This window comes from Phyllobates terribilis, unplaced genomic scaffold (assembly GCF_046119375.1).
Source record: "Phyllobates terribilis strain yellow unplaced genomic scaffold, ASM4611937v1 Scaffold_3__8_contigs__length_932513732, whole genome shotgun sequence".
Taxonomy (NCBI): Eukaryota; Metazoa; Chordata; class Amphibia; order Anura; family Dendrobatidae; genus Phyllobates; species Phyllobates terribilis.
In genome coordinates this window covers 67300385-67319034 of record NW_027362763.1, presented here as the reverse complement: position 1 = coordinate 67319034, position 18650 = coordinate 67300385, and the positions used below count along the sequence as shown (strand labels likewise).

At 46.8% G+C, this 18650-nt stretch overlaps 1 protein-coding gene across 2 annotated transcripts in view; it reads left to right on the top strand.

The window, feature by feature from the left end:
• The window catches only part of LOC141258816 (cytochrome P450 2K1-like), a 224608-nt gene that overhangs the window by 8759 nt on the left and 197199 nt on the right, over positions 1-18650 (top strand). For both annotated transcript variants that reach the window (XM_073673970.1, XM_073673968.1), the window contains exon 3: positions 8571-8733. In XM_073673970.1, coding sequence (XP_073530071.1) covers positions 8571-8733 — 163 coding nt within the window. The remainder of the gene's footprint in view (positions 1-8570; positions 8734-18650) is intronic.

Sequence of the window (18650 nt, the reverse complement as noted above, 5' to 3'; positions counted from 1 at the left end):
CCCTGTAGCGGTGGCAGTGGGGTAATAGGGCTGGGGTTGATGTCAGCTTATAATGCCTGCTGACATCAAGCCCAGGTTAGTAATGGGGAGGCGTCTATAAGACACCCCCATTACTAACCCCATAGTCAAAGTTAGAAAAAAACACAAACACCCAGAAGAAAATCCTTTAATTGAAATAAAGACACAATTCTTTATTGTTCTAAATTAAACCATACTTACCATCACGCCCATTCCAGCTGAAGCCAACGATCTCCTGCAATAAAAGAAATGGGGTTAGTAATGGGGGTGTCTTATAGACGCCTCTCCATTACTAACCTGGGCTTGATGTCAGCTGGCATTATAAGCTGACATCAACCCCAGCCCTATTACCCCACTGCCACCACTACAGGGCAGTGGGAAGAGCAAGGCTAAGTGCCAGAATTGGCGCATCCTATGAATGCGCCATTTCTGGGGCAGCTGGCAGCTGGTGTTTCTAGCCTGGGAGGGGGCCAATATTCATGGCACCCTTCCTGAGCTATTAATATCAGCCCCCAGCTGTCTGCCTAGCATTTGCTAGCTATTAAAATAGGGGGGACCCCACGTCATTTTTTTGGGGGGGGGTCCGCCATTTTAATAGCTAGTAAAGGCTAGGTATTCAGCTGGGGGCTGATATTAGTAGCCTGGGAAGCTCCATGGGTATTACCCCCTTCCCAGGCTTCAAACACCTGCCCCAGCCGTCTGCTTAACCTCCGCTAGAGACTAAAATACGGGGAACCCCACGCCAATTTTTTTTTAAATAAATCCTTTATTTTAACACTAAATGACAAGTACAGTAACCAACACAATCACTGTACTTCTTATATATGTGACTGACATGTTTCTATCTATCTAATCTATGTGTGAAGCTCTATTCTTTCTGTTCTAAATTGTCGGGTACCGCTGCTGAATTGCTGGCCGTCTTTTTTAAAGAGACGGTGCATGAAAACACTAATATTTTTTTTAATAAATCCTTTACACTAAATGACAAGTACAGTAACCAACACTGTCACTGTACTTCTTATATATGTGACTGACATGTTTCTATCTATCTAATCTATGTGTGATGCTATATTCCTTCTTGTCTAAATTGTCGGGTACCGGTGTATGCCGCTGCTGAATTGCCGGCCGGCTTTTTTAAAGAGTGTGTCTTCTGAGCAGTTTGTCAGCTTTTGGACACCTTTGAAGGTGTTTTCTATGTGTTTCTATGTGTTTTTGTTTGCCTGCCATTGGTTTTAACGGTGTTCGACGGTGTTCTAAGGTGTTAGACGAACAGTTCGACGAACAGTTCCTCGAACATCCCGGTGTTCGACGAACCGAACCCGAACACTACGGGGGTGGCTCAACACTAATGAGGAGTGCCATGCATACCAGGATTGGAGATGAGGAACTCATGTATACCAGGATGAGGGATTGGGTACCATGCATACCAGGATTGGGATGAGGGGTGCCATGTATATCAAATTTGGGATGAGGGGCCATGCATACCAGGATGAGAGATGGGGTGCCATGCATACCAGGATTGGGTATGAAGGGTGCCATACAAGCCAGGATTGGGGATGAGGAGTGCCATGCATACCAAGATTGGGGATGAGGGGTGCCATGCATACCAGGATTGGGGATGAGGGGTGCCATCCATACCAAGATTGGGATGATTGGTGCCATGCATACCAGGATTGGGGATGAGGGATGCCATGCAAATCAGGATTGGGGATGAAGGGTGCCATGCATTCCAGGATTGGGGATAAGTGGTGCCATGCATACCAGGATTGGGGATGAGGGGTGCCATGCACACCAGGATTGGGGATGAGGGGTTCCATGCAAATCAAGATTGGGGATGAGGGGTGCCATGCATACCAGGATTTGGGATGAGTGGTGCCATGCATACCAAGAACCCAATCTGGGGGAGCCATGCATGCCAGGATTCGGATGAGGGGCCATGTATACCAGGATAGGGATGAGGGGTACCATGTATATCAGGATGATGGATGGGGTGCCATGCATACCAGGATAGGGATGAGGGGTACCATGCATACCAGGATGAGGGGTACCATACATACCAGAATAGGGATGAGGGATGGGGTACCATGCATACCAGGATGAAGGGTGCCATGCATGCCAGGATTGGGGATGAGGGGTACCATGTATATCAGGATGAGGGATGGGGTGCCATGCATACCAGGATAGGGATGAGAAGTGCCATGTATACCAGGATGATGGGTACCATACATACCAGAATAGGAATGCGGGGTACCATGCATACCAGGATGAGAGATGGGGTGCCATGCATACCAGGATGAGGGGTACCATACATACCAGGATAGGGATGTGGGGTACCATGCATACCAGGATGATGGATGGTGTGCCATGCATACCAGGATGAGGGGTACCATACATACCAGAATAGGGATGTGGGGTCCCATGCATACCAGGATGAGGGATGGGGTGCCATGCATACCAGGATGAGGGGAAACCATGTATACCAGGATAGGGATGAGGAGTGCCATGCATACCAGGACTGGAGATGAGGAACCCATGCATACCAGGATGAGGGATTGGGTACCATGCATACCAGGATTGGGATGAAGGGTGACATGTATATCAAATTTGGGATGAGGGGCCATGCATACCAGGATGAGAGATGGGGTGCCATGCATACCAGGATTGGGGATGAAGGGTGCCATGCAAGCCAGGATTGGGGATGAGGAGTGCCAAGCATACTAAGAGTGGGGATGAGGGGTGCCATGCATACCCGGATTGGGGATGAGGGGTGCCATGCATACCAAGATTGGGATGATTGGTGCCATGCATACCAGGATTGGGGATGAGGGATGCCATGCAAATCAGGATTGGGGATGAAGGGTGCCATGCATTCCAGGATTGGGGATAAGTGGTGCCATGCATACCAGGATTGGGGATGAGGGGTGCCATGCATACCAGGTTTGGGGATGAGGGGTTCCATGCATACCAAGATTGGGAATGAGGGGTGCCATGCATACCAGGATTTGGGATGAGTGGTGCCATGCATACCAAGATAGCTATCTGGGGGAGCCATGCATACCAGGATTCGGATGAGGGGCCATGTATACCAGGATAGGGATGAGGGGTACCATGTACAGTACAGACCAAAAGTTTGGACACACCTTCTCATTTAAAGATTTTTCTGTATTTTCATGGCTATGAAAATTCAACATTCACACTGAAGGCATCAAAACTATGAATTAACACATGTGGAATTATATTATTAGCAAAAAAGTGTGAAACAACTGAAAATATGTCTTATATTCTAGTTTCTTCAAAGTAGCCACCTTTTGCTTTGATGACTGCTTTGCACACTCTTGGCATTCTCTTGATGAGCTTCAAGAGGTAGTCACCGGAAATGGTTTTCACTTCACAGGTGTGCCCTGTCAGGTTTAAGAAGTGGGATTTCATGCCTTATAAATGGGGTTGGGACCATCAGTTGTGTTGTGCTGAAGTCTTGTGAATATACAGCTGATAGTCCTGCTGAATAGACTGTTAGAATTTGTATGATGGCAAGAAAAAAGCAGCTAAGTAAAGAAAAACGAGTGGCCATCATTACTTTAAGAAATGAAGGTCAGTCAGTGCGAAAAATTGGGAAAACTTTGAAAGTGTCCCCAAGTGCAGTTGCAAAAACCATCAAGCGCTACAAAGAAACTGGCTTACATGAGAACCGCCCCAGGAAAGGAAGACCAAGAGTCACCTCTGCTTCTGAGGATAAGCTTATCCGAGTCACCAGCATCAGAAATCGCAGGTTAACAGCAGCTCATATTAGAGACCAGGTCAATGCCACACAGAGTTCTAGCAGCAGACACATCTCTTCAGCAACTGTTAGGAGGAGACTTTGTGCAGCAGTCCTTCATGGTAAAATAGCTGCTAGGAAACCACTGCTAAGGACAGGCAACAAGCAGAAGAGACTTTTTGGGCTAAAGAACACAAGGAATGGACATTAGACCAGTGCAAATCTGTGCTTTGGTCTGATGAGCCAAAATTGAGATCTTTGGTTTCAACCACCGTGTCTTTGTGCGACGCAGAAAAGGTGAATGGATGGACTCTACATGCCTGGTTCCCACCGTGAAGCATGGAGTAGGAGGTGTGATGGTGTGGGGGAGCTTTGCTGTTGACACTGTTGGGGATTTATTCAAAATTGATGGCATAATGAACCAGCATGGCTACCACAGCATCTTGCAGAGGCATGCTATTCCATCCGGTTTGCGATAAGTTGGACCATCATTTAATTTTCAACAGGACAATGACCCAAAACACACCTCCAGGCTGTGTAAGGGCTATTTGACCAAGAGGGAGAGTGATGGGGTGCAATGCCAGATGACCTGGCCTCCACAGTCACCAGACTTGAACCCAATCGAGACGGTTTGGGGTGAGCTGGACCGCAGAGTGAAGGCAAAAGGGCCAACAAGTGCTAAGCATCTCTGGGAACTCCTTCAGGATTGTTGGAAGACGATTTCCGGTGACTACCTCTTGAAGCTCATCAAGAGAATGCCAAGAGTGTGCACAGCAGTCATCAAAGCAAAAGGTGTCTACTTTGAAGAACCTAGAATATACAGTAAGACATATTTTCAGTTGTTTCACACTTTTTTGTTATGTATATAATTCCACATGTGTTAATTCATAGTTTTGATGCCTTCAGTGTGAATGTACAATTTTCATAGTCATGAAAATACAGAAAAATCTTTAAATTAGAAGGTGTATCCGAACTTTTGGTCTGTACTGTATGTCAGGATGAGGGATGGGTGCCATGCATACCAGGATAGGGATGAGAGGTACCATGCATACCAGGATGAGGGGTACCATACATACCAGAATAGGGATGAGGGATGGGGTACCATGCATACCTGGATTGGGTATGCGGGCGCCATGCTTACCAGGATGAGGGGTGCCATGCATGCCAGGATTGGGGATAAGGGGTGCCATGCATACAGGATTGGGGATAAGGGGTGCCATGCAAACCAGGATTGGGGGTGAGGGGTGCCATGCATACCAGGATTAGTGGTGAGGGGTGCCATGCATACCGGGATAGGGATGAGGGCAGCACATAACAGGATGGAGGAACAGGATTGGGGAGCACAAATACCAGGATGGGGGCAGCATAAAAACCAGGATGGGGGCAGCACATACCAGCATGGGAGACCATATACCAATAAAAATGTTCGCCATACGACTGTAGAACGGTCTCAATAGCTATTTTATATATATATATATATATATATATATATATATATATATATATATATATATACATATATATATATATATATATATATATATACATACATATAGTCTAAGGGGTAACGTTTCTCCTTATGGAGAGTGACACACCAGCTCTGGCACGTCAAGGTAAGGAGGCTTATTTTCCATGCAATGCTCCTCTGGGAAATGTAATATGCAAATTGTCTCTTCAGAGAAAAAGAGGACTTGTACTCTACAGCGCCACCTATTGGATGCAGAAATCCTACAAGTCACAATCAACCCTTTAACGAGTCATGCAATATGACTTAGGATAAAAGCCAAATCAGAATCTCAATTTGCAGAAAAGGTGTTTCAGCCTGTTGGCCCTCGTCAGTGCAAAGTATGAGATCTGATGAGCAAATGATGTAGAGAACAAGGGAAAAAAAATAAGACTCACTTTTTCCCCCCAAATTTGGGAGGAAAATGGGGGGTGCGTCTTATGGTCCGAACTCAACTTACCCGTGGTGGTGGAGCGGGATCACAGGGCGGCGGCGGAAGAAGATGTGAGGCAGGCCGGTATCTGGCTGGGGTTGGGCCTGGCGGGTACCGGGGCCGGTGTATTGATGTGAGCGGAGTTTGCAGAGCAGAGTGAGCGGCTTCCGGTGGCCGCAGACATCTTCCTGAAGCTGTGCTCTACAGGAAAATGGCCGACAGAGCCGGCGCATGCACTCTGCCGAGTCGGTGGCCATTTTCCTGTAGAGCACAGCTTCAGAAAGATGGCCACGGCCACCGGACGCCGCTCACTCTGCTCTGAAAACTATGCTCACAGCAATACCCTGGCCCTGGTACCCGGTCAGGCCCGGCCCCCAGCCAGATACCGGCCCACCTCACCTCTTCTTCCGCCACCGCTCTGCGATATCGCTCCACCACCACAGCAATACACCGGCACCAGGCCCCTGGTCCCCCAGGTACGAGGCCACCAAGACCAGGGCACCAGACCACCAGCACCCCAGGTACCAGGTTACCAGGTACCAGACTACTGGCCCCCAGCACCCCAGGTACCAGGCACCAGCACCCCGGCCCCCAGGCCACCAGCACCAGGCCACCAGTACCCCAGGCACCAGCACCCCAGGTACCAGGTCACCAGCACCCCGGCCCCCAGGCACCAGCACCAGGCCACCAACACCCCAGGTACCAGGCCCCCAGCACCCCAGGTACTAGCATCCCAGGTACCAGGCCCCAAACACCCTGGCCCCCAGCACTCCAGGTACTAGCACCCCAGTTACCAGGCCCCCAGCACCCCGGCCCCCAGCACCCCAGGCCACCAGAACCAGGGCACCAGCACCCCGGCCCCCTGCACCCTGGGTACCAGACCTCCAAAAACACACAAAAGGAAAAAATTAATAATTTCTAAATCACCAGATTAATCTTAATTTCCACATACAGCCCATTAGGGCATGGAGTATTCAACCTATAGATTCACTGTAATTCTTTAGTTTTAAGCAATTATATTCTGTCGCCTCCTCTCCTCAGGGGCGGCACATGATCAATATTTCTTTTCACTATGACCACAATCTATAAAATGTTTTGGGGATGGTAGATAAAGTTTACTCTTCTTAGTGGTATATCTATGATGGTTTAATCTGTTTTTAGATCCCCTGTGGTCTCCCCCACATAACACAGGGTACATGGACTTTGTAATAAATAAATTACATATTAAGAATCACATGGTAGATAGAGATTAATGAAAAATCTCATTCATAATAGGATGTGAGAATTGCATATGTACACAAATGATGCAGCTGAGGCAAGGATAACAACCTGTCCTCAACCGACCTGTTAGTGACAGTTGTTTACTCACTTTTAATGGTCCAACATCTGAATGAACATGGGAACGTACCCTTACTCCAAGTGGTGACAGGAGTGAGATGCACCCCTAAAAAATGGTGGCGTTTGGCAAAAGTCGCATGCCATGAATTTGTCTTAAACATCTGTATAAGCAAATTTGTTGAGAAAAAATGTAAAAAAAAACCTTAAGTACACAGAACTTAAAGATGGGTGTGGAATGTATAGAGAATAAGGCACAAATATAAAAGCCATTAAAAGAAACAAATTACTCCAGAAAAGCAGAGAAACAGCAATAATGAATGGGGACCATGAGCTTTATCTTAATGCATTTGTTCCTTTTTTCTCTAGTTTTTGGTTTTATTACCTGTTTTACATTTGTGCCTTATTCTTTGTTTTGTGTCTTTTAAAGTCTATTTTATTTGTGTTCGTCCATTTTTTTACGTTCAAGTTTGCTAGTGGGCTGAGTTTCTGATTTCTAGATGGTTTTGACTGATTCATTAATTGCAACATTTTAAAAAGTTCACAACATTTTTGCAGAAATGTCTTCCGGTATCCAACAAGAGAGATTTTATATCTGACTGAATTTTTCACACAAAAATTGCAGACCATGGAACTTTTTGCTTTAAAAGGATAAAAATAAAAAAAATTACCAGAAAAAAATGTATTTTTGTGTAAAAAATCATGAACAAGCCTCCATCTGACTATGAGGACTGAAAAATAAAATAAAGTTATGTCTCTAGGAAGAAGGGGAGGAAAAAAACAAAAGCAAAAAAATGGAAAAATCGCCCTGAGGTGAAGGGGTTAGACTGTGCAAATGATGAATTGGGCTCATAGTCTATGAAATTACCATAGACACCATACAGTAGGAATAATATGGGCTATTTATCCACAAATCCTAATACTTATAGAATTAGGCCAGACATTGATTCTGATATAAAGTTGTTTTTTCATATAAGTAAATGGTTAAATAAATAATTTCTTGGATATCAGGTTGGCATATTTTCTACCAATGACTGTTATCACTAGTTTAATTGCCATTAAAATGTGCACTACCAGCAATCTCAAGGCAGGGGGGAAATTAATGTAAGTTTTAGAAAAGTCGAGACACACTAGGGGTGAGTATCGTTTGCTAATTGGTGATCCTGTTAATTACATGTTTGGAGCAATTCAAAATGTTACCTACAGAGAATATAATACCATTGTAATAAACTGCTGTATTTTTAAAACCAGTAAAATGTATTTATGAAAAAAAACTATATTTTTGGGATTGACGTAATCGTACTGATCTTTAGATTCAAGTTATCGCTCTTGGAGAAGAGGAGAAAAAAGTAAAAGCAAGAAAATTAAAATTGGCACTGGCGGCAAGAGGTTAAACTTTATTAAAATAAAATCAGAAAACGTCTATAATAAATTTTGCTCTACTATTAGAATATATTCACCATAAAAAACAGGCAAAATATCATTAAGAAGTTCACTCAAAAAATACTAATTTCACTTTTCAGCTGTCGAAGAAGTATGGACCCGTGTACACCTTACAATTAGGAGTAGAGAAAGTTGTTGTCATATGTGGGTACGAGGCTGTAAAAGACGCCCTGGTCAATCACGCAGATGAATTTTCAGGAAGACCTAAAGTGGCATTGCTTGACGAAATGTACAAAGGACACGGTAAAGTTCATAAAATTATCACTGATTGGGGATGGATTGATTTTGCTTTACTAGTTAATTTCCTTTTTAAAAAGGTTGTCTGGTCTAAAAATCTTCAACTAAAATTGTGAGTCCCTAAAGTCAAGTTGATCACATGTGGGCAAGAGATCAAACCTCCAAGATCAGCTTGCGATAACAACAATATACTAGATTTGCCTGTCTTGATTCTGAAATGGTAACATCAACTCCTACTTTACATTTGCAAACTGTCCTATTTGGGAATATAACAAGGAATTGATTACACAATAATACAAGAAACAGAGAGTTGATGTTACCGGGGGTCCATTTAATCCAAAACCAAAGAAATAACCCTTATAAAATCACTTTTTATTGAATATTATTTAAAAAAATAATAATTCTTCAAAAAGACACACCACATATACAGCTCTGGCAAAAATTAAGAGACCACTGAACAGTTTTCTATTGGAAAGCATGGAAAGACTGGTGGAAAGCATCCCAAGACGCATGAAAGCTGTGATTAAAAATCATAGTATATCCACCAAATATTGCCAAATATTGATTTCACAGTTAAAACATGAGTAATTTGAGGTCTGAAAGCACTGTTTCTTTTTTAGTATTTTGACACTTTATCATTTGCTGCAAATAAATACAAAATATTTTGCTTTGAATTTCAGATACATGTTGTCAGTAGTTTATAGACTAAAACAACAATGTACATTTTACTCAAAAATATACCTATAAAGAGAAAAATCTGAGAAACTGAAAATTTTGCAGTGGTCTCTTAATTTTTGCAAGAGCTGTATAGACAAAGTTAAATATTTTACGACATTCCTACAGGGTGATAGATGAACTGCTAGATGAATATTATTACAATTATTTACAATAATATAATGTAAAATTAGAGCTGGGCGAAACAGGCATGAAAGTGGCAAAGTCCCAACATTTTTAGGCAAGATTGTGTTCGCAAAAAGATTGCAACTTTTCTTGTTTTTTTTGCCAAAATTGTGTCCCAAGATTAGATGAACAAAATAAGCTTACTGCTAGACAGTTTGAAAAAAGGTCATAAAGTGTTCAGGACTAGGACTGAGCGGACCCATGGATGCTCAGGCTTGTTGAGTTTAGCCAAACTAGAGATAAAAGTTTGGTTAAGTATACAAACTTGACCCCAAACCCAGTACAAGTTAATGGGAACGTAACTTCGGTGTGTTAAAATGGCTGTAAATTGGTCATAGGAAGGGCTAGGGGGCTGCAAAAGGAAGCTAAATGGGTTAAGAGCAGGACAAATTTGGATAGGGAAATGACTTAAAATAACATAGAATAAAAATAAAGAAAAAATTATTATCTTTAACCAGGTGGCGGAGGTCCAAGTGGAGGAGGAGGTTCAGGAGGAGGTGGAGGTGGCGGTGTAGGTGGAAGAGGCGTAGGAGGAAGTACCCATTGCTCTTTTTTTTTTTTTTTAATGAGGCAGCATGGTGCAAAGGCACCTCAGCAGTATGTCGACTGCTATTGGCCACAGCATTGGCAAACTGAGCACACCAAAGCCAGCTCAAAGGAGCTCCCTGACAATATATGTGTGGTTTGCACACAGTGCTGTCAGAGACTGATGCATAAATGTTCTTAACCTGAGCACCACCTATATGACGAGGCATCTGAATGTATCTGAATGTAAAGCATGAACTGCAGTGGAGTGCGTACCTGAAAAATTAGGAAAGATCTAAGCCTCCTCATGCTCCCCCTTTTGCTGTGGTTTCAACCTCTTCCTCCCCCTCCTGAACAACAGGGCCACCTGGGTCCCCGCAAGAGAGCATGTGACAGAACTACTACTAGTAGTTTCACCGAGCATCTATACACCATGCCATTGAAGCACTCAGCTGTACATCTCCCAAACACTGTATCCCATATTCTACATGTGGCCTAAAACGTGATTTCTAAAGGGCTAACAATATGTTGGGAACATGCTGTAATGCACACGCCCGGGCTGAGCGGCGTGTGATTCTGCTGGACCTTGCCGGAGAGTGAATGCCTGGAGGGGCGTAACTAGGTATTCACCCGATCCGACCAGGGTCGCACGACGGCATACGACGCCAGTGCACCAAGGAGGAACCGAGCAGAGGGACCAGGTGCTATTCCAGGACAGACCCCGGACACGGCTGTTGACCCACACAGGGGAATACAGGAACAGACTGGTGGGTTTAGGCTGGCACACTGGTATGCAGACGGGGAGGTACTGGCAGGTACAACAGGTTGGAGCACAGAGAGGATAGGACACAGTACAGACTGGGACTTCTGGAACAGAACCACAGAAGCGGTATACAAACACAGCAGGTTGAGACAGGCCGGGGCGGCGGGCAAGAGCAGAGCAAGACGAGACCGCCAGGAGCGGAGCAAAGGGTCAGAGCAGAGCGAGGCTGCCGGAGCAGCGAGCAAAGTGTCTGAGCAGAGCGAGACTGCCGGAGCAGCGAGCAAAGGGTAAGAGCAGGGTAGGACTGCCGGAGCAGTGAGCAAGAGGGAGCAGAGCGAGACTGCCGGAGCAGCGAGCAAAGGGTCAGAGCAAACTACCGGAGCAGCAATCAAGAGGGAGCAGGGCGAGACTGCCGGAGCAGCGAGCAAGAGAGAGCAGGGCGAGACTGCCGGAGCAGCGAGCAAAGGGTCAGAGCAGAGTACGACTGCCGGAGCAGCGAGCAAAGGGTCAGAGCAGAGTAGGACTGCCGGAGCAGCGAGCAAAGGGTCAGAGCAGAGCGAGACTGCCTGAGCAGCGAGCAAAGGGTCAAAGCAGAGCAGGACTGCCGGAGCAGTGAGCAAGAGGGAGCAGAGCGAGACTGTCGGAGCAACGAGCAAAGGGTCAGAGCAGACTGCCGAAGCAGCGAGCAAGAGGGAGCAGAGCGAGACTGCCAGAGCAGCGAGCAAAGGGGAGAGAGCAGAACGAGACTGCCGGAGCTGTGAGAAAGAAGGAGCAGAGCGAGACTGCTGGAGCAGTGAGAAAGAAGGAGAGAGCAGAACGAGACTGCCGGAGCAGTGAGAAAGAGGGAGCTGAGTGAGACTGCCGGAGCAGTGAGGTAAAGGAAGAGAGCAGAACGAGACTGCCGGAGCAGTGAGAAAGAGGGAGCAGAGCGAGACTGCCGGAGCAGTGAGGTAAAGAAAGAGAGCAGAACGAGACTGCCAGAGCAGTGAGAAAGAGGGAGCAGAACGAGACTGCCGGAGTAGTGAGGAAGAGGGATAGAGCAGACTGCAGGAGTAGCGAGCAAGAGGGAACAGAGCGAGACTGCCGGAGCAGCAAGCAAAGGGTCAGAGCAGGGCAGAGGAGACAGGACACTGTTCACACAGGACAGGCAGGAAGGGAAAGGCGGAACCAGAAACAAACTAGATACTTACAAAGAAATAACGAGAGAGCACAAAACTCACAACTGAAGTACAGCGACAACAAGAGGGAGTTAGGTACAGGTTCAGACAATGCAGGAAAAGGGAAGGGACGGACATAGAGGCAAAACAGGTAAAAGATAGGAGAGAGTTCAGACTGGAACTGAGTGTACAGAGGAGACCGACACTGCAGCGGGATACAGGAGCGGGTCTGGGAATACGGCCCCCAGAGAGGCGGGACGAACAGGCAAGTAGCGTGTTCAGACTGGCCTGGAAATACAGCCTCCAGGAAGGCGGAACGAACAGGCAAGGAACGTGTACAGACTGCAGGTTAGGGTACACAGATAGGACACAGTACAGGGGTGTGACCCACAGCAGGTACAAAAAGCAGGAAGTGATCGGGCGCCGCCCTTAAGCAGCAGAAACAGACACAAACAGACAGCATGGAGGGAAGCCAGAGAGACATTCTGGACTGGAGATCAAGTGCGTGCTCTTGCACAGTGGGAGATGGACAACTATGCAAGGACGCCGCCAGGTATGTTACACATGTGAACTACAGTACGTGTTTCCCAGCCACTACTACTTTTCCAGGAGGGCCATTCCTACCCTGCACGAACATTTTGCATGCAAAATCAGTTGTGCACCGCCCAAAAGCTTGGTGGATTGTGATAACGTGCAAAATCTCGTAGCAGCTCTGGGCCTATCCCGTTTGACGCACATCCCTTGACTGGCACATGTGCTGAATTTGCTGGTGTAGAGCTTCCTTAATTACATAGTAATGTCAAAGCTGCTGCTCAAAGTGCAGGCCGTCTGTGCGTGCTTTTGGTTTTCTCACTCTGCAGCTGCTCATCTGTCTGTGCTGCAGCTTCACTTCTGCCTTCCTGCTCACTGCCTCATATGTGACGTACCAACAAGGTAGAACTCCACCTTGCACATGCTGAAGAGACTGTGCGAGCAGGAGCAGTTGATACTGGAGTTTGAGCTGCAGCACGCACGGGTGAGTCGCTCTGCGGAACAACACCATTTCACGACTGAGTGGACCTCGATGCGGGAGATCTGTATCATGTTGCGCTGTTTTGAGTACTCCACGAACATGGCCAGCAGTGATGATACCATCATCAGCGTAAGTGTGACGCCTCACTCCCGCTCACTGGCCCTACCCTGAGAGATGGGGGGTACTCGGAACCGGGCCTCCTGGTGTACGGTGGATGCAGTCGTGGCCTAGGCCCGGCCCGTGCCCAGGGTCGTCACAGTAAAAATAAGGGCCAGGAGGGATGGTGGTAATCGAGTGGATGTAATGACTACACCACCTGTGGTGCCTGGTGATTCGCCATCAGCGCTGCGGCAGTCCTCTGAGGCGGGATGTCGTGACAGCAGAAGATGGCACTCAGGGCCTCAGGGCAGAGAAGACGGATCAGGGGGGACATAGTGGGTGGTGCGGTGTGGTGTTATGCTAAAATAAGGAACCGGAGGCAATGGATGCAGTCTTCCAAGCTTTACTCACATTGTTAGGTGTCAGCTACAAGGCTTCTCCTTACTCCTCACGGAGCGCTGCGGCCACCAGGAAGGGGTTCAGCACACTCCGGGTGATTCGGGTGCATCAATCAGGACCCCCTGCACCAGAGTGTTCCTAGAATTTTCCACTAGGTCCTCTCCTGTCCGTATGTGGTGCGTGTTACAAGGCTGGGTCTCCCTCTGGCTATGCACAGAGCAAGGGTACGGGTGGCGACTCCGCTCCGTCCGTTACCCGGTGGGATCCTCTAAGCCTCCGGGCTTTTCTGACTAGGACATAAAGTAGCAAAGCCAGATATCGGGGGCTGGTACCCCTTTTGCAGCAGGAGTCCCTCTGACTAGGCCAGAATAGTGAGGACAGGTGGCGTATGCCACTCTGCCTGCATCCCCCTGGGATCATTTTGCCTGTGGAGCTTGTCTATTCTGCTCCCCTCCGGGCCTTCTCAGGTAGGGACCTTGACCGGGTAGAGACAGCCATTAACTCTAGCCCGCTCCTCACCTCAAGGCCGAAGAACGAGGACCGTGTATCTCCAATCAGCTGCAGGTTCCACTGGAAAGCCACGCTCAGTGATGAAGACCACAATCAAAGGACCTTGAACCTAAGATGGCCGTTGATTAAATATGATTGAATGAGTGTAACCTAAAGTGCGTCCTCCACCCTCACCCACTGTATGGTTCCCCCTATCTTTTGGTTCCCCCCATCTCCTCTATCCCGGCTGGGGCAGCACTATGGTGCCTTAAAGCCCCCCCTCAGGACAGGAGTGGTGTAGTGTTGAATGGATGGCTGAGTCCTAAGAGGTGCTCCACTCTTACCTCGGAGAGGAGATACCACACCTCGGTCTGAGGTGCAGTACCCCTCTGGCGACTGAACCCTCAGGGGCGCCACATTAGTATCCCACTTTTATGCTTCCTAGAAAAAAAAAACTTCAGGCGATGATGAATGAGGTGGTGGCACAGGTGAAAGAGTAGAAGGAACAGGAAACATTCACACTATTATCAGGCCAGCCATCCAGTCATCCACACATGTATTGGAGGAGGAGTTCCTGTACCAACAGCAACCAGGTACACAAATGTCTAGATGCAGCTCTCTGGCATCAATGGAGTGTGATTGGAGGGATACAGAGGATACAGACGATACAGAGGACCTAGAAGATACACCTCTCAGCCCGGACAGCTGGTCATTGCTTCTGGGCAGCCTGGCACTCATGAGTAGAGTTGAGCCACCCCCGTAGTGTTTGAGTTTGGTTCGGTTTGTCGAACACCCGTATGTTCGTCGAACTGTTCGTCGAACTGTTCGTCGAATACCTTCGAACACCATTAAAACCAATGGCAGGCAAACAAAAACACATAGAAACACATAGAAAACACCTTCAAAGGTGTCCAAAAGCTGACAAACTGCTCAGAAGACACAACTAACACATGGAAAAGTGACAAGTACATATAGTCATGCAAAATGAAAAGAGGTGGAGGAGAAAAAGGAGACACATGTATTGCTAATAAAAAATATGGATATCTTATAGCCTACATATTGTAACATATTGTTTATATGCTTTGATAAAGTGTGGTCATTAGACCAAGTGTGGAATATATTGCAATATACTGCAGTGTAATATTATTGATATACTCTGATACTGATAAAGTAGTTCTTTCACATGAACTGTCCTTGATGCATGCTATCCACAAAGTGTTTGTTAGGTGTCAATGCAGTAAGACAAGGTTAATTGTTCTATGGTCTATGAAGTTGTGTGACACTTTGCAGCGATCAGCGACCTCACAGCAGGGGCCTGATCATTGCAAAGTGTCACACATAGCGACATCGCAGGTGAGGTCACTGTTGCGTCACCAAAACCGTGACACAGCAGCGATCTCGCTCTGTGAGACGGGGGCTTAAGCCTTATAAAAGTCACTGGAATCATGATACAGACAGAAGCCATAAGTTATACCTGCACTGATGTGTAGTGTTGTATGTACCTGCCCATGCAGTGTTGTGAGGACTTCCAGGGGTCTCTCTGTCTTGGTGAAATTGCTTCTCTGATGTTCCAGACGGATGATGTTTAAGAGCTCCTTGGTGACGAAGTGAGTATATATATATACAGTATATGTACTTAACCTTTGTATTATAACATATACAAAAGTGTATGCAATATCATCATATCATACTATTCCTTTAATTATGTATTTTACCTTTTAAATCAACTATTATAAATAAAATTGCGTTATATCGCAAAGGGTTGCCTTCTTTAAAGCCGTATCCGAACCTTAGTTTTAAAAACTTACCATAACAGACACAGATATAGGCATGTCATGCCCTTCTAAAACCAAAAAAAGTGCGAAGCTGACATGGCCAGTCTGTTCCTGCCCGTGCGACCTCCGTGTCGCCGGGTTTGTGCCAAAGCTGCGGTGGACCCTGACAGCCAGCCCCCCTCTCCCAATACTGGTGCCTGTCCGCTGGTGGGTCGAGCGAGCCCCCCTGCGGTGGAAGCAGGTCTAAGCTTTTTAATTTAAATTGTCTCTGTAATTTGAATGAATACACTTTAAATCCTTTAACAAGGATGTATTGGAGGGCAAGTCTCATGCCAGCAGCCGCAGAAACAAGAAGAGGAGGAGCTTATCATGTGCAGGAGCTGTGTGTGTTTGGAGTGTGCTCTCCAAAGAACCAGGAAGGAGGCCCGCATCCTGCTTCTCTACTCCCCAGGGAGAGGCAGGGATTCCCAGGAGGGGATCATGGCGGCCCCTGCTCCTGCCCCCCGATCTGCAACTGCGGGGGGCAGGAAGCCATCTTCATCGGCTGAGGAAGGTGTTAGGAGGTCGTCTAGACTTAAGAGCATGGATTCCCCAGGTCCAGCTCTCAAGGAAGGATCGCAGCCGCAGCAAGGATCCCAACCACAGCCAGGTAAGGGGCAGTGCATCTGCCCCTAAAATGACTACCGGTGTGACGGTTGGGGGGGTCTGATCGTGTTGCCCTAAAAAGGAATTGGGAAGCCATGGATTCTCGGGACACTGTGGAAACTTTCACTGCACGCATCTCCCACATGTTTAAAATCTATGGAGAAATGGGTAGGGACATAACTCGTTTGCAAGAAGAAATCAAAATGGAAAAAGCAAAGTGGGGTGGTCGCAGCTCTGCAGGTGGGAAGAATACCCAGGGTGTAGCTGTCAGGGTGCAAGCCCTGCGGGAGAAAAGGGAGGCCTTAATAGCCCTCCAGGAGGAAATCCTGAAAAACGCAGGACCTTTTATGGAGAAGCTCCAGAATGACCGGCGTTTCGCCACCATGGGGAAACCAAGTCAGGACAGTGGTAATGGGAATGCAGCGCTTGGTGCTCAGGCTGGTGCTGCCTCACCTTGCTGTACAAGGTCTCGGGAGAGATCACCCCATGGCATGACTGTCAGTGAGGTCCCCCCTGGTAGTAGCACCTGGCACGGTCCTGCTGTCACATGTGGTTCGGCTGTGCGGCCCGGATCGGTCATTGCACGAGGCTCTGCTCTGCAGGGCTCTGATGCTCCGAGCGGTCTGTGTGCTCTGCAAGGCTCTTCCACACAGCATGTTTCTGCTGCGGTGCAGGACTCTGCCACTTTGCAAAAAGGGAAAAAAAAAGCGGCTTCTGTTGCTGTGCATGATTCTGGTGCGCTGGGCTCTGTTGTTCCACAACACTCAACTGTTTCACCAAGCTCTGTTGCTCCACCCAAATCAGCCGGCAGCATTACTGCATGCAATGAACTGAAGACACAAAAAACTGCCACAAAATTAGTGCAGCTTCAGCAGGAAAGCATAAAACTCATGACTTAAAAGTATAATTTTATTTAGATATACACATAAAAGGACTAACAAAAATAAAAATACTAAAAAAGCAGGAACCCTTGAGTTCCCTCAAGGGTATGCCCCTTCAGAAGAAGCACTCGCGAAACGGCGTCGTCGGGGTTGGTTCCCTACAAGCTCTCTCCTTTGGCAAGTATTATAACCTAATCCGTGTATCTCCTTATACACTTTATATACACTTGTATTTTTATATACACCACTACTTTTTCCTTGGAAGCATTAAGACTTACTACTTTGTCTATGCCTATCCTATTACTTGCTTACCTTACCTACTGTTCATGGGTTTATATTTAGGTACAAGTATCCTCTATATGCACTAGCACCTTACATAACTAATGATCTCTTACTAGTGTTATTTTTTAGTACATGTACCTTCATTGTTTATGATCATTATTTGTAAGGGGATATATTCTTACCCAAACATTGGATTTAATGTTATTATTGCATGGTTGAGTGAGCTATTTTGTAGGGAACTCAAGAGTTCCTGCTTTTTTAGTATTTTTATTTTTGTTAGTCCTTTTATGTGTACATCTAAATAAAATTATACTTTTAAGTCATGAGTTTTATGCTTTCCTGCTGAAGCTGCACTAATTTTGTGGCAGTTTTTTGTGTCTCTAGTGTATTATTAGGAAATTATACTTGGACCGTTGTGGTTTATGCAATGAACTGAGCAGCATCAATCTTGGGTGTGTTCCACCTAGCAGCAATCAGGTCCTGCCCCCAGGAGGTTCAGTCAGTGGTGTCCAGCCAGGTGGGGAGGAGCAAGGGCTGGACTCTACCTGCAGCATGGAGGTGAGCCAAGATGGCGGCAGAACTACAGAGGTTGTTGTGGAGAGGTCAGTGAGTACGGCCTCGGCAGATGATTGTTCACTGAGAACGGGGCAGGAGCCTGTTTCCATGTCGGACGCCAGGGGTGAACTTGACGTTAGTGAGGAAGATTACGAGTCAAGTGGATCTGAGGGCCTGTTAAAGGCTATCAAGCAGCAGGAATCCCCTATGGATCTGACAGGGTTTTCTCTTGGTGATGATACGCCAGCGGAGGAGGTGAAAGGAAAACCTAAGAGGAGAAACGGAAGGGGGAAAAACTCTGGTGCTGCACGGGAAATGGTGAGTTTTAAATATATAAACTTGCCTGATGTGCCTGCTATTTCCCGTGTAAACCCCGCTGGGCAGCAGCCGACTCTGTCAGTGAGTGCAGGCTGTGGGTCAGGCGGGGAGAGCAGGAAGGAG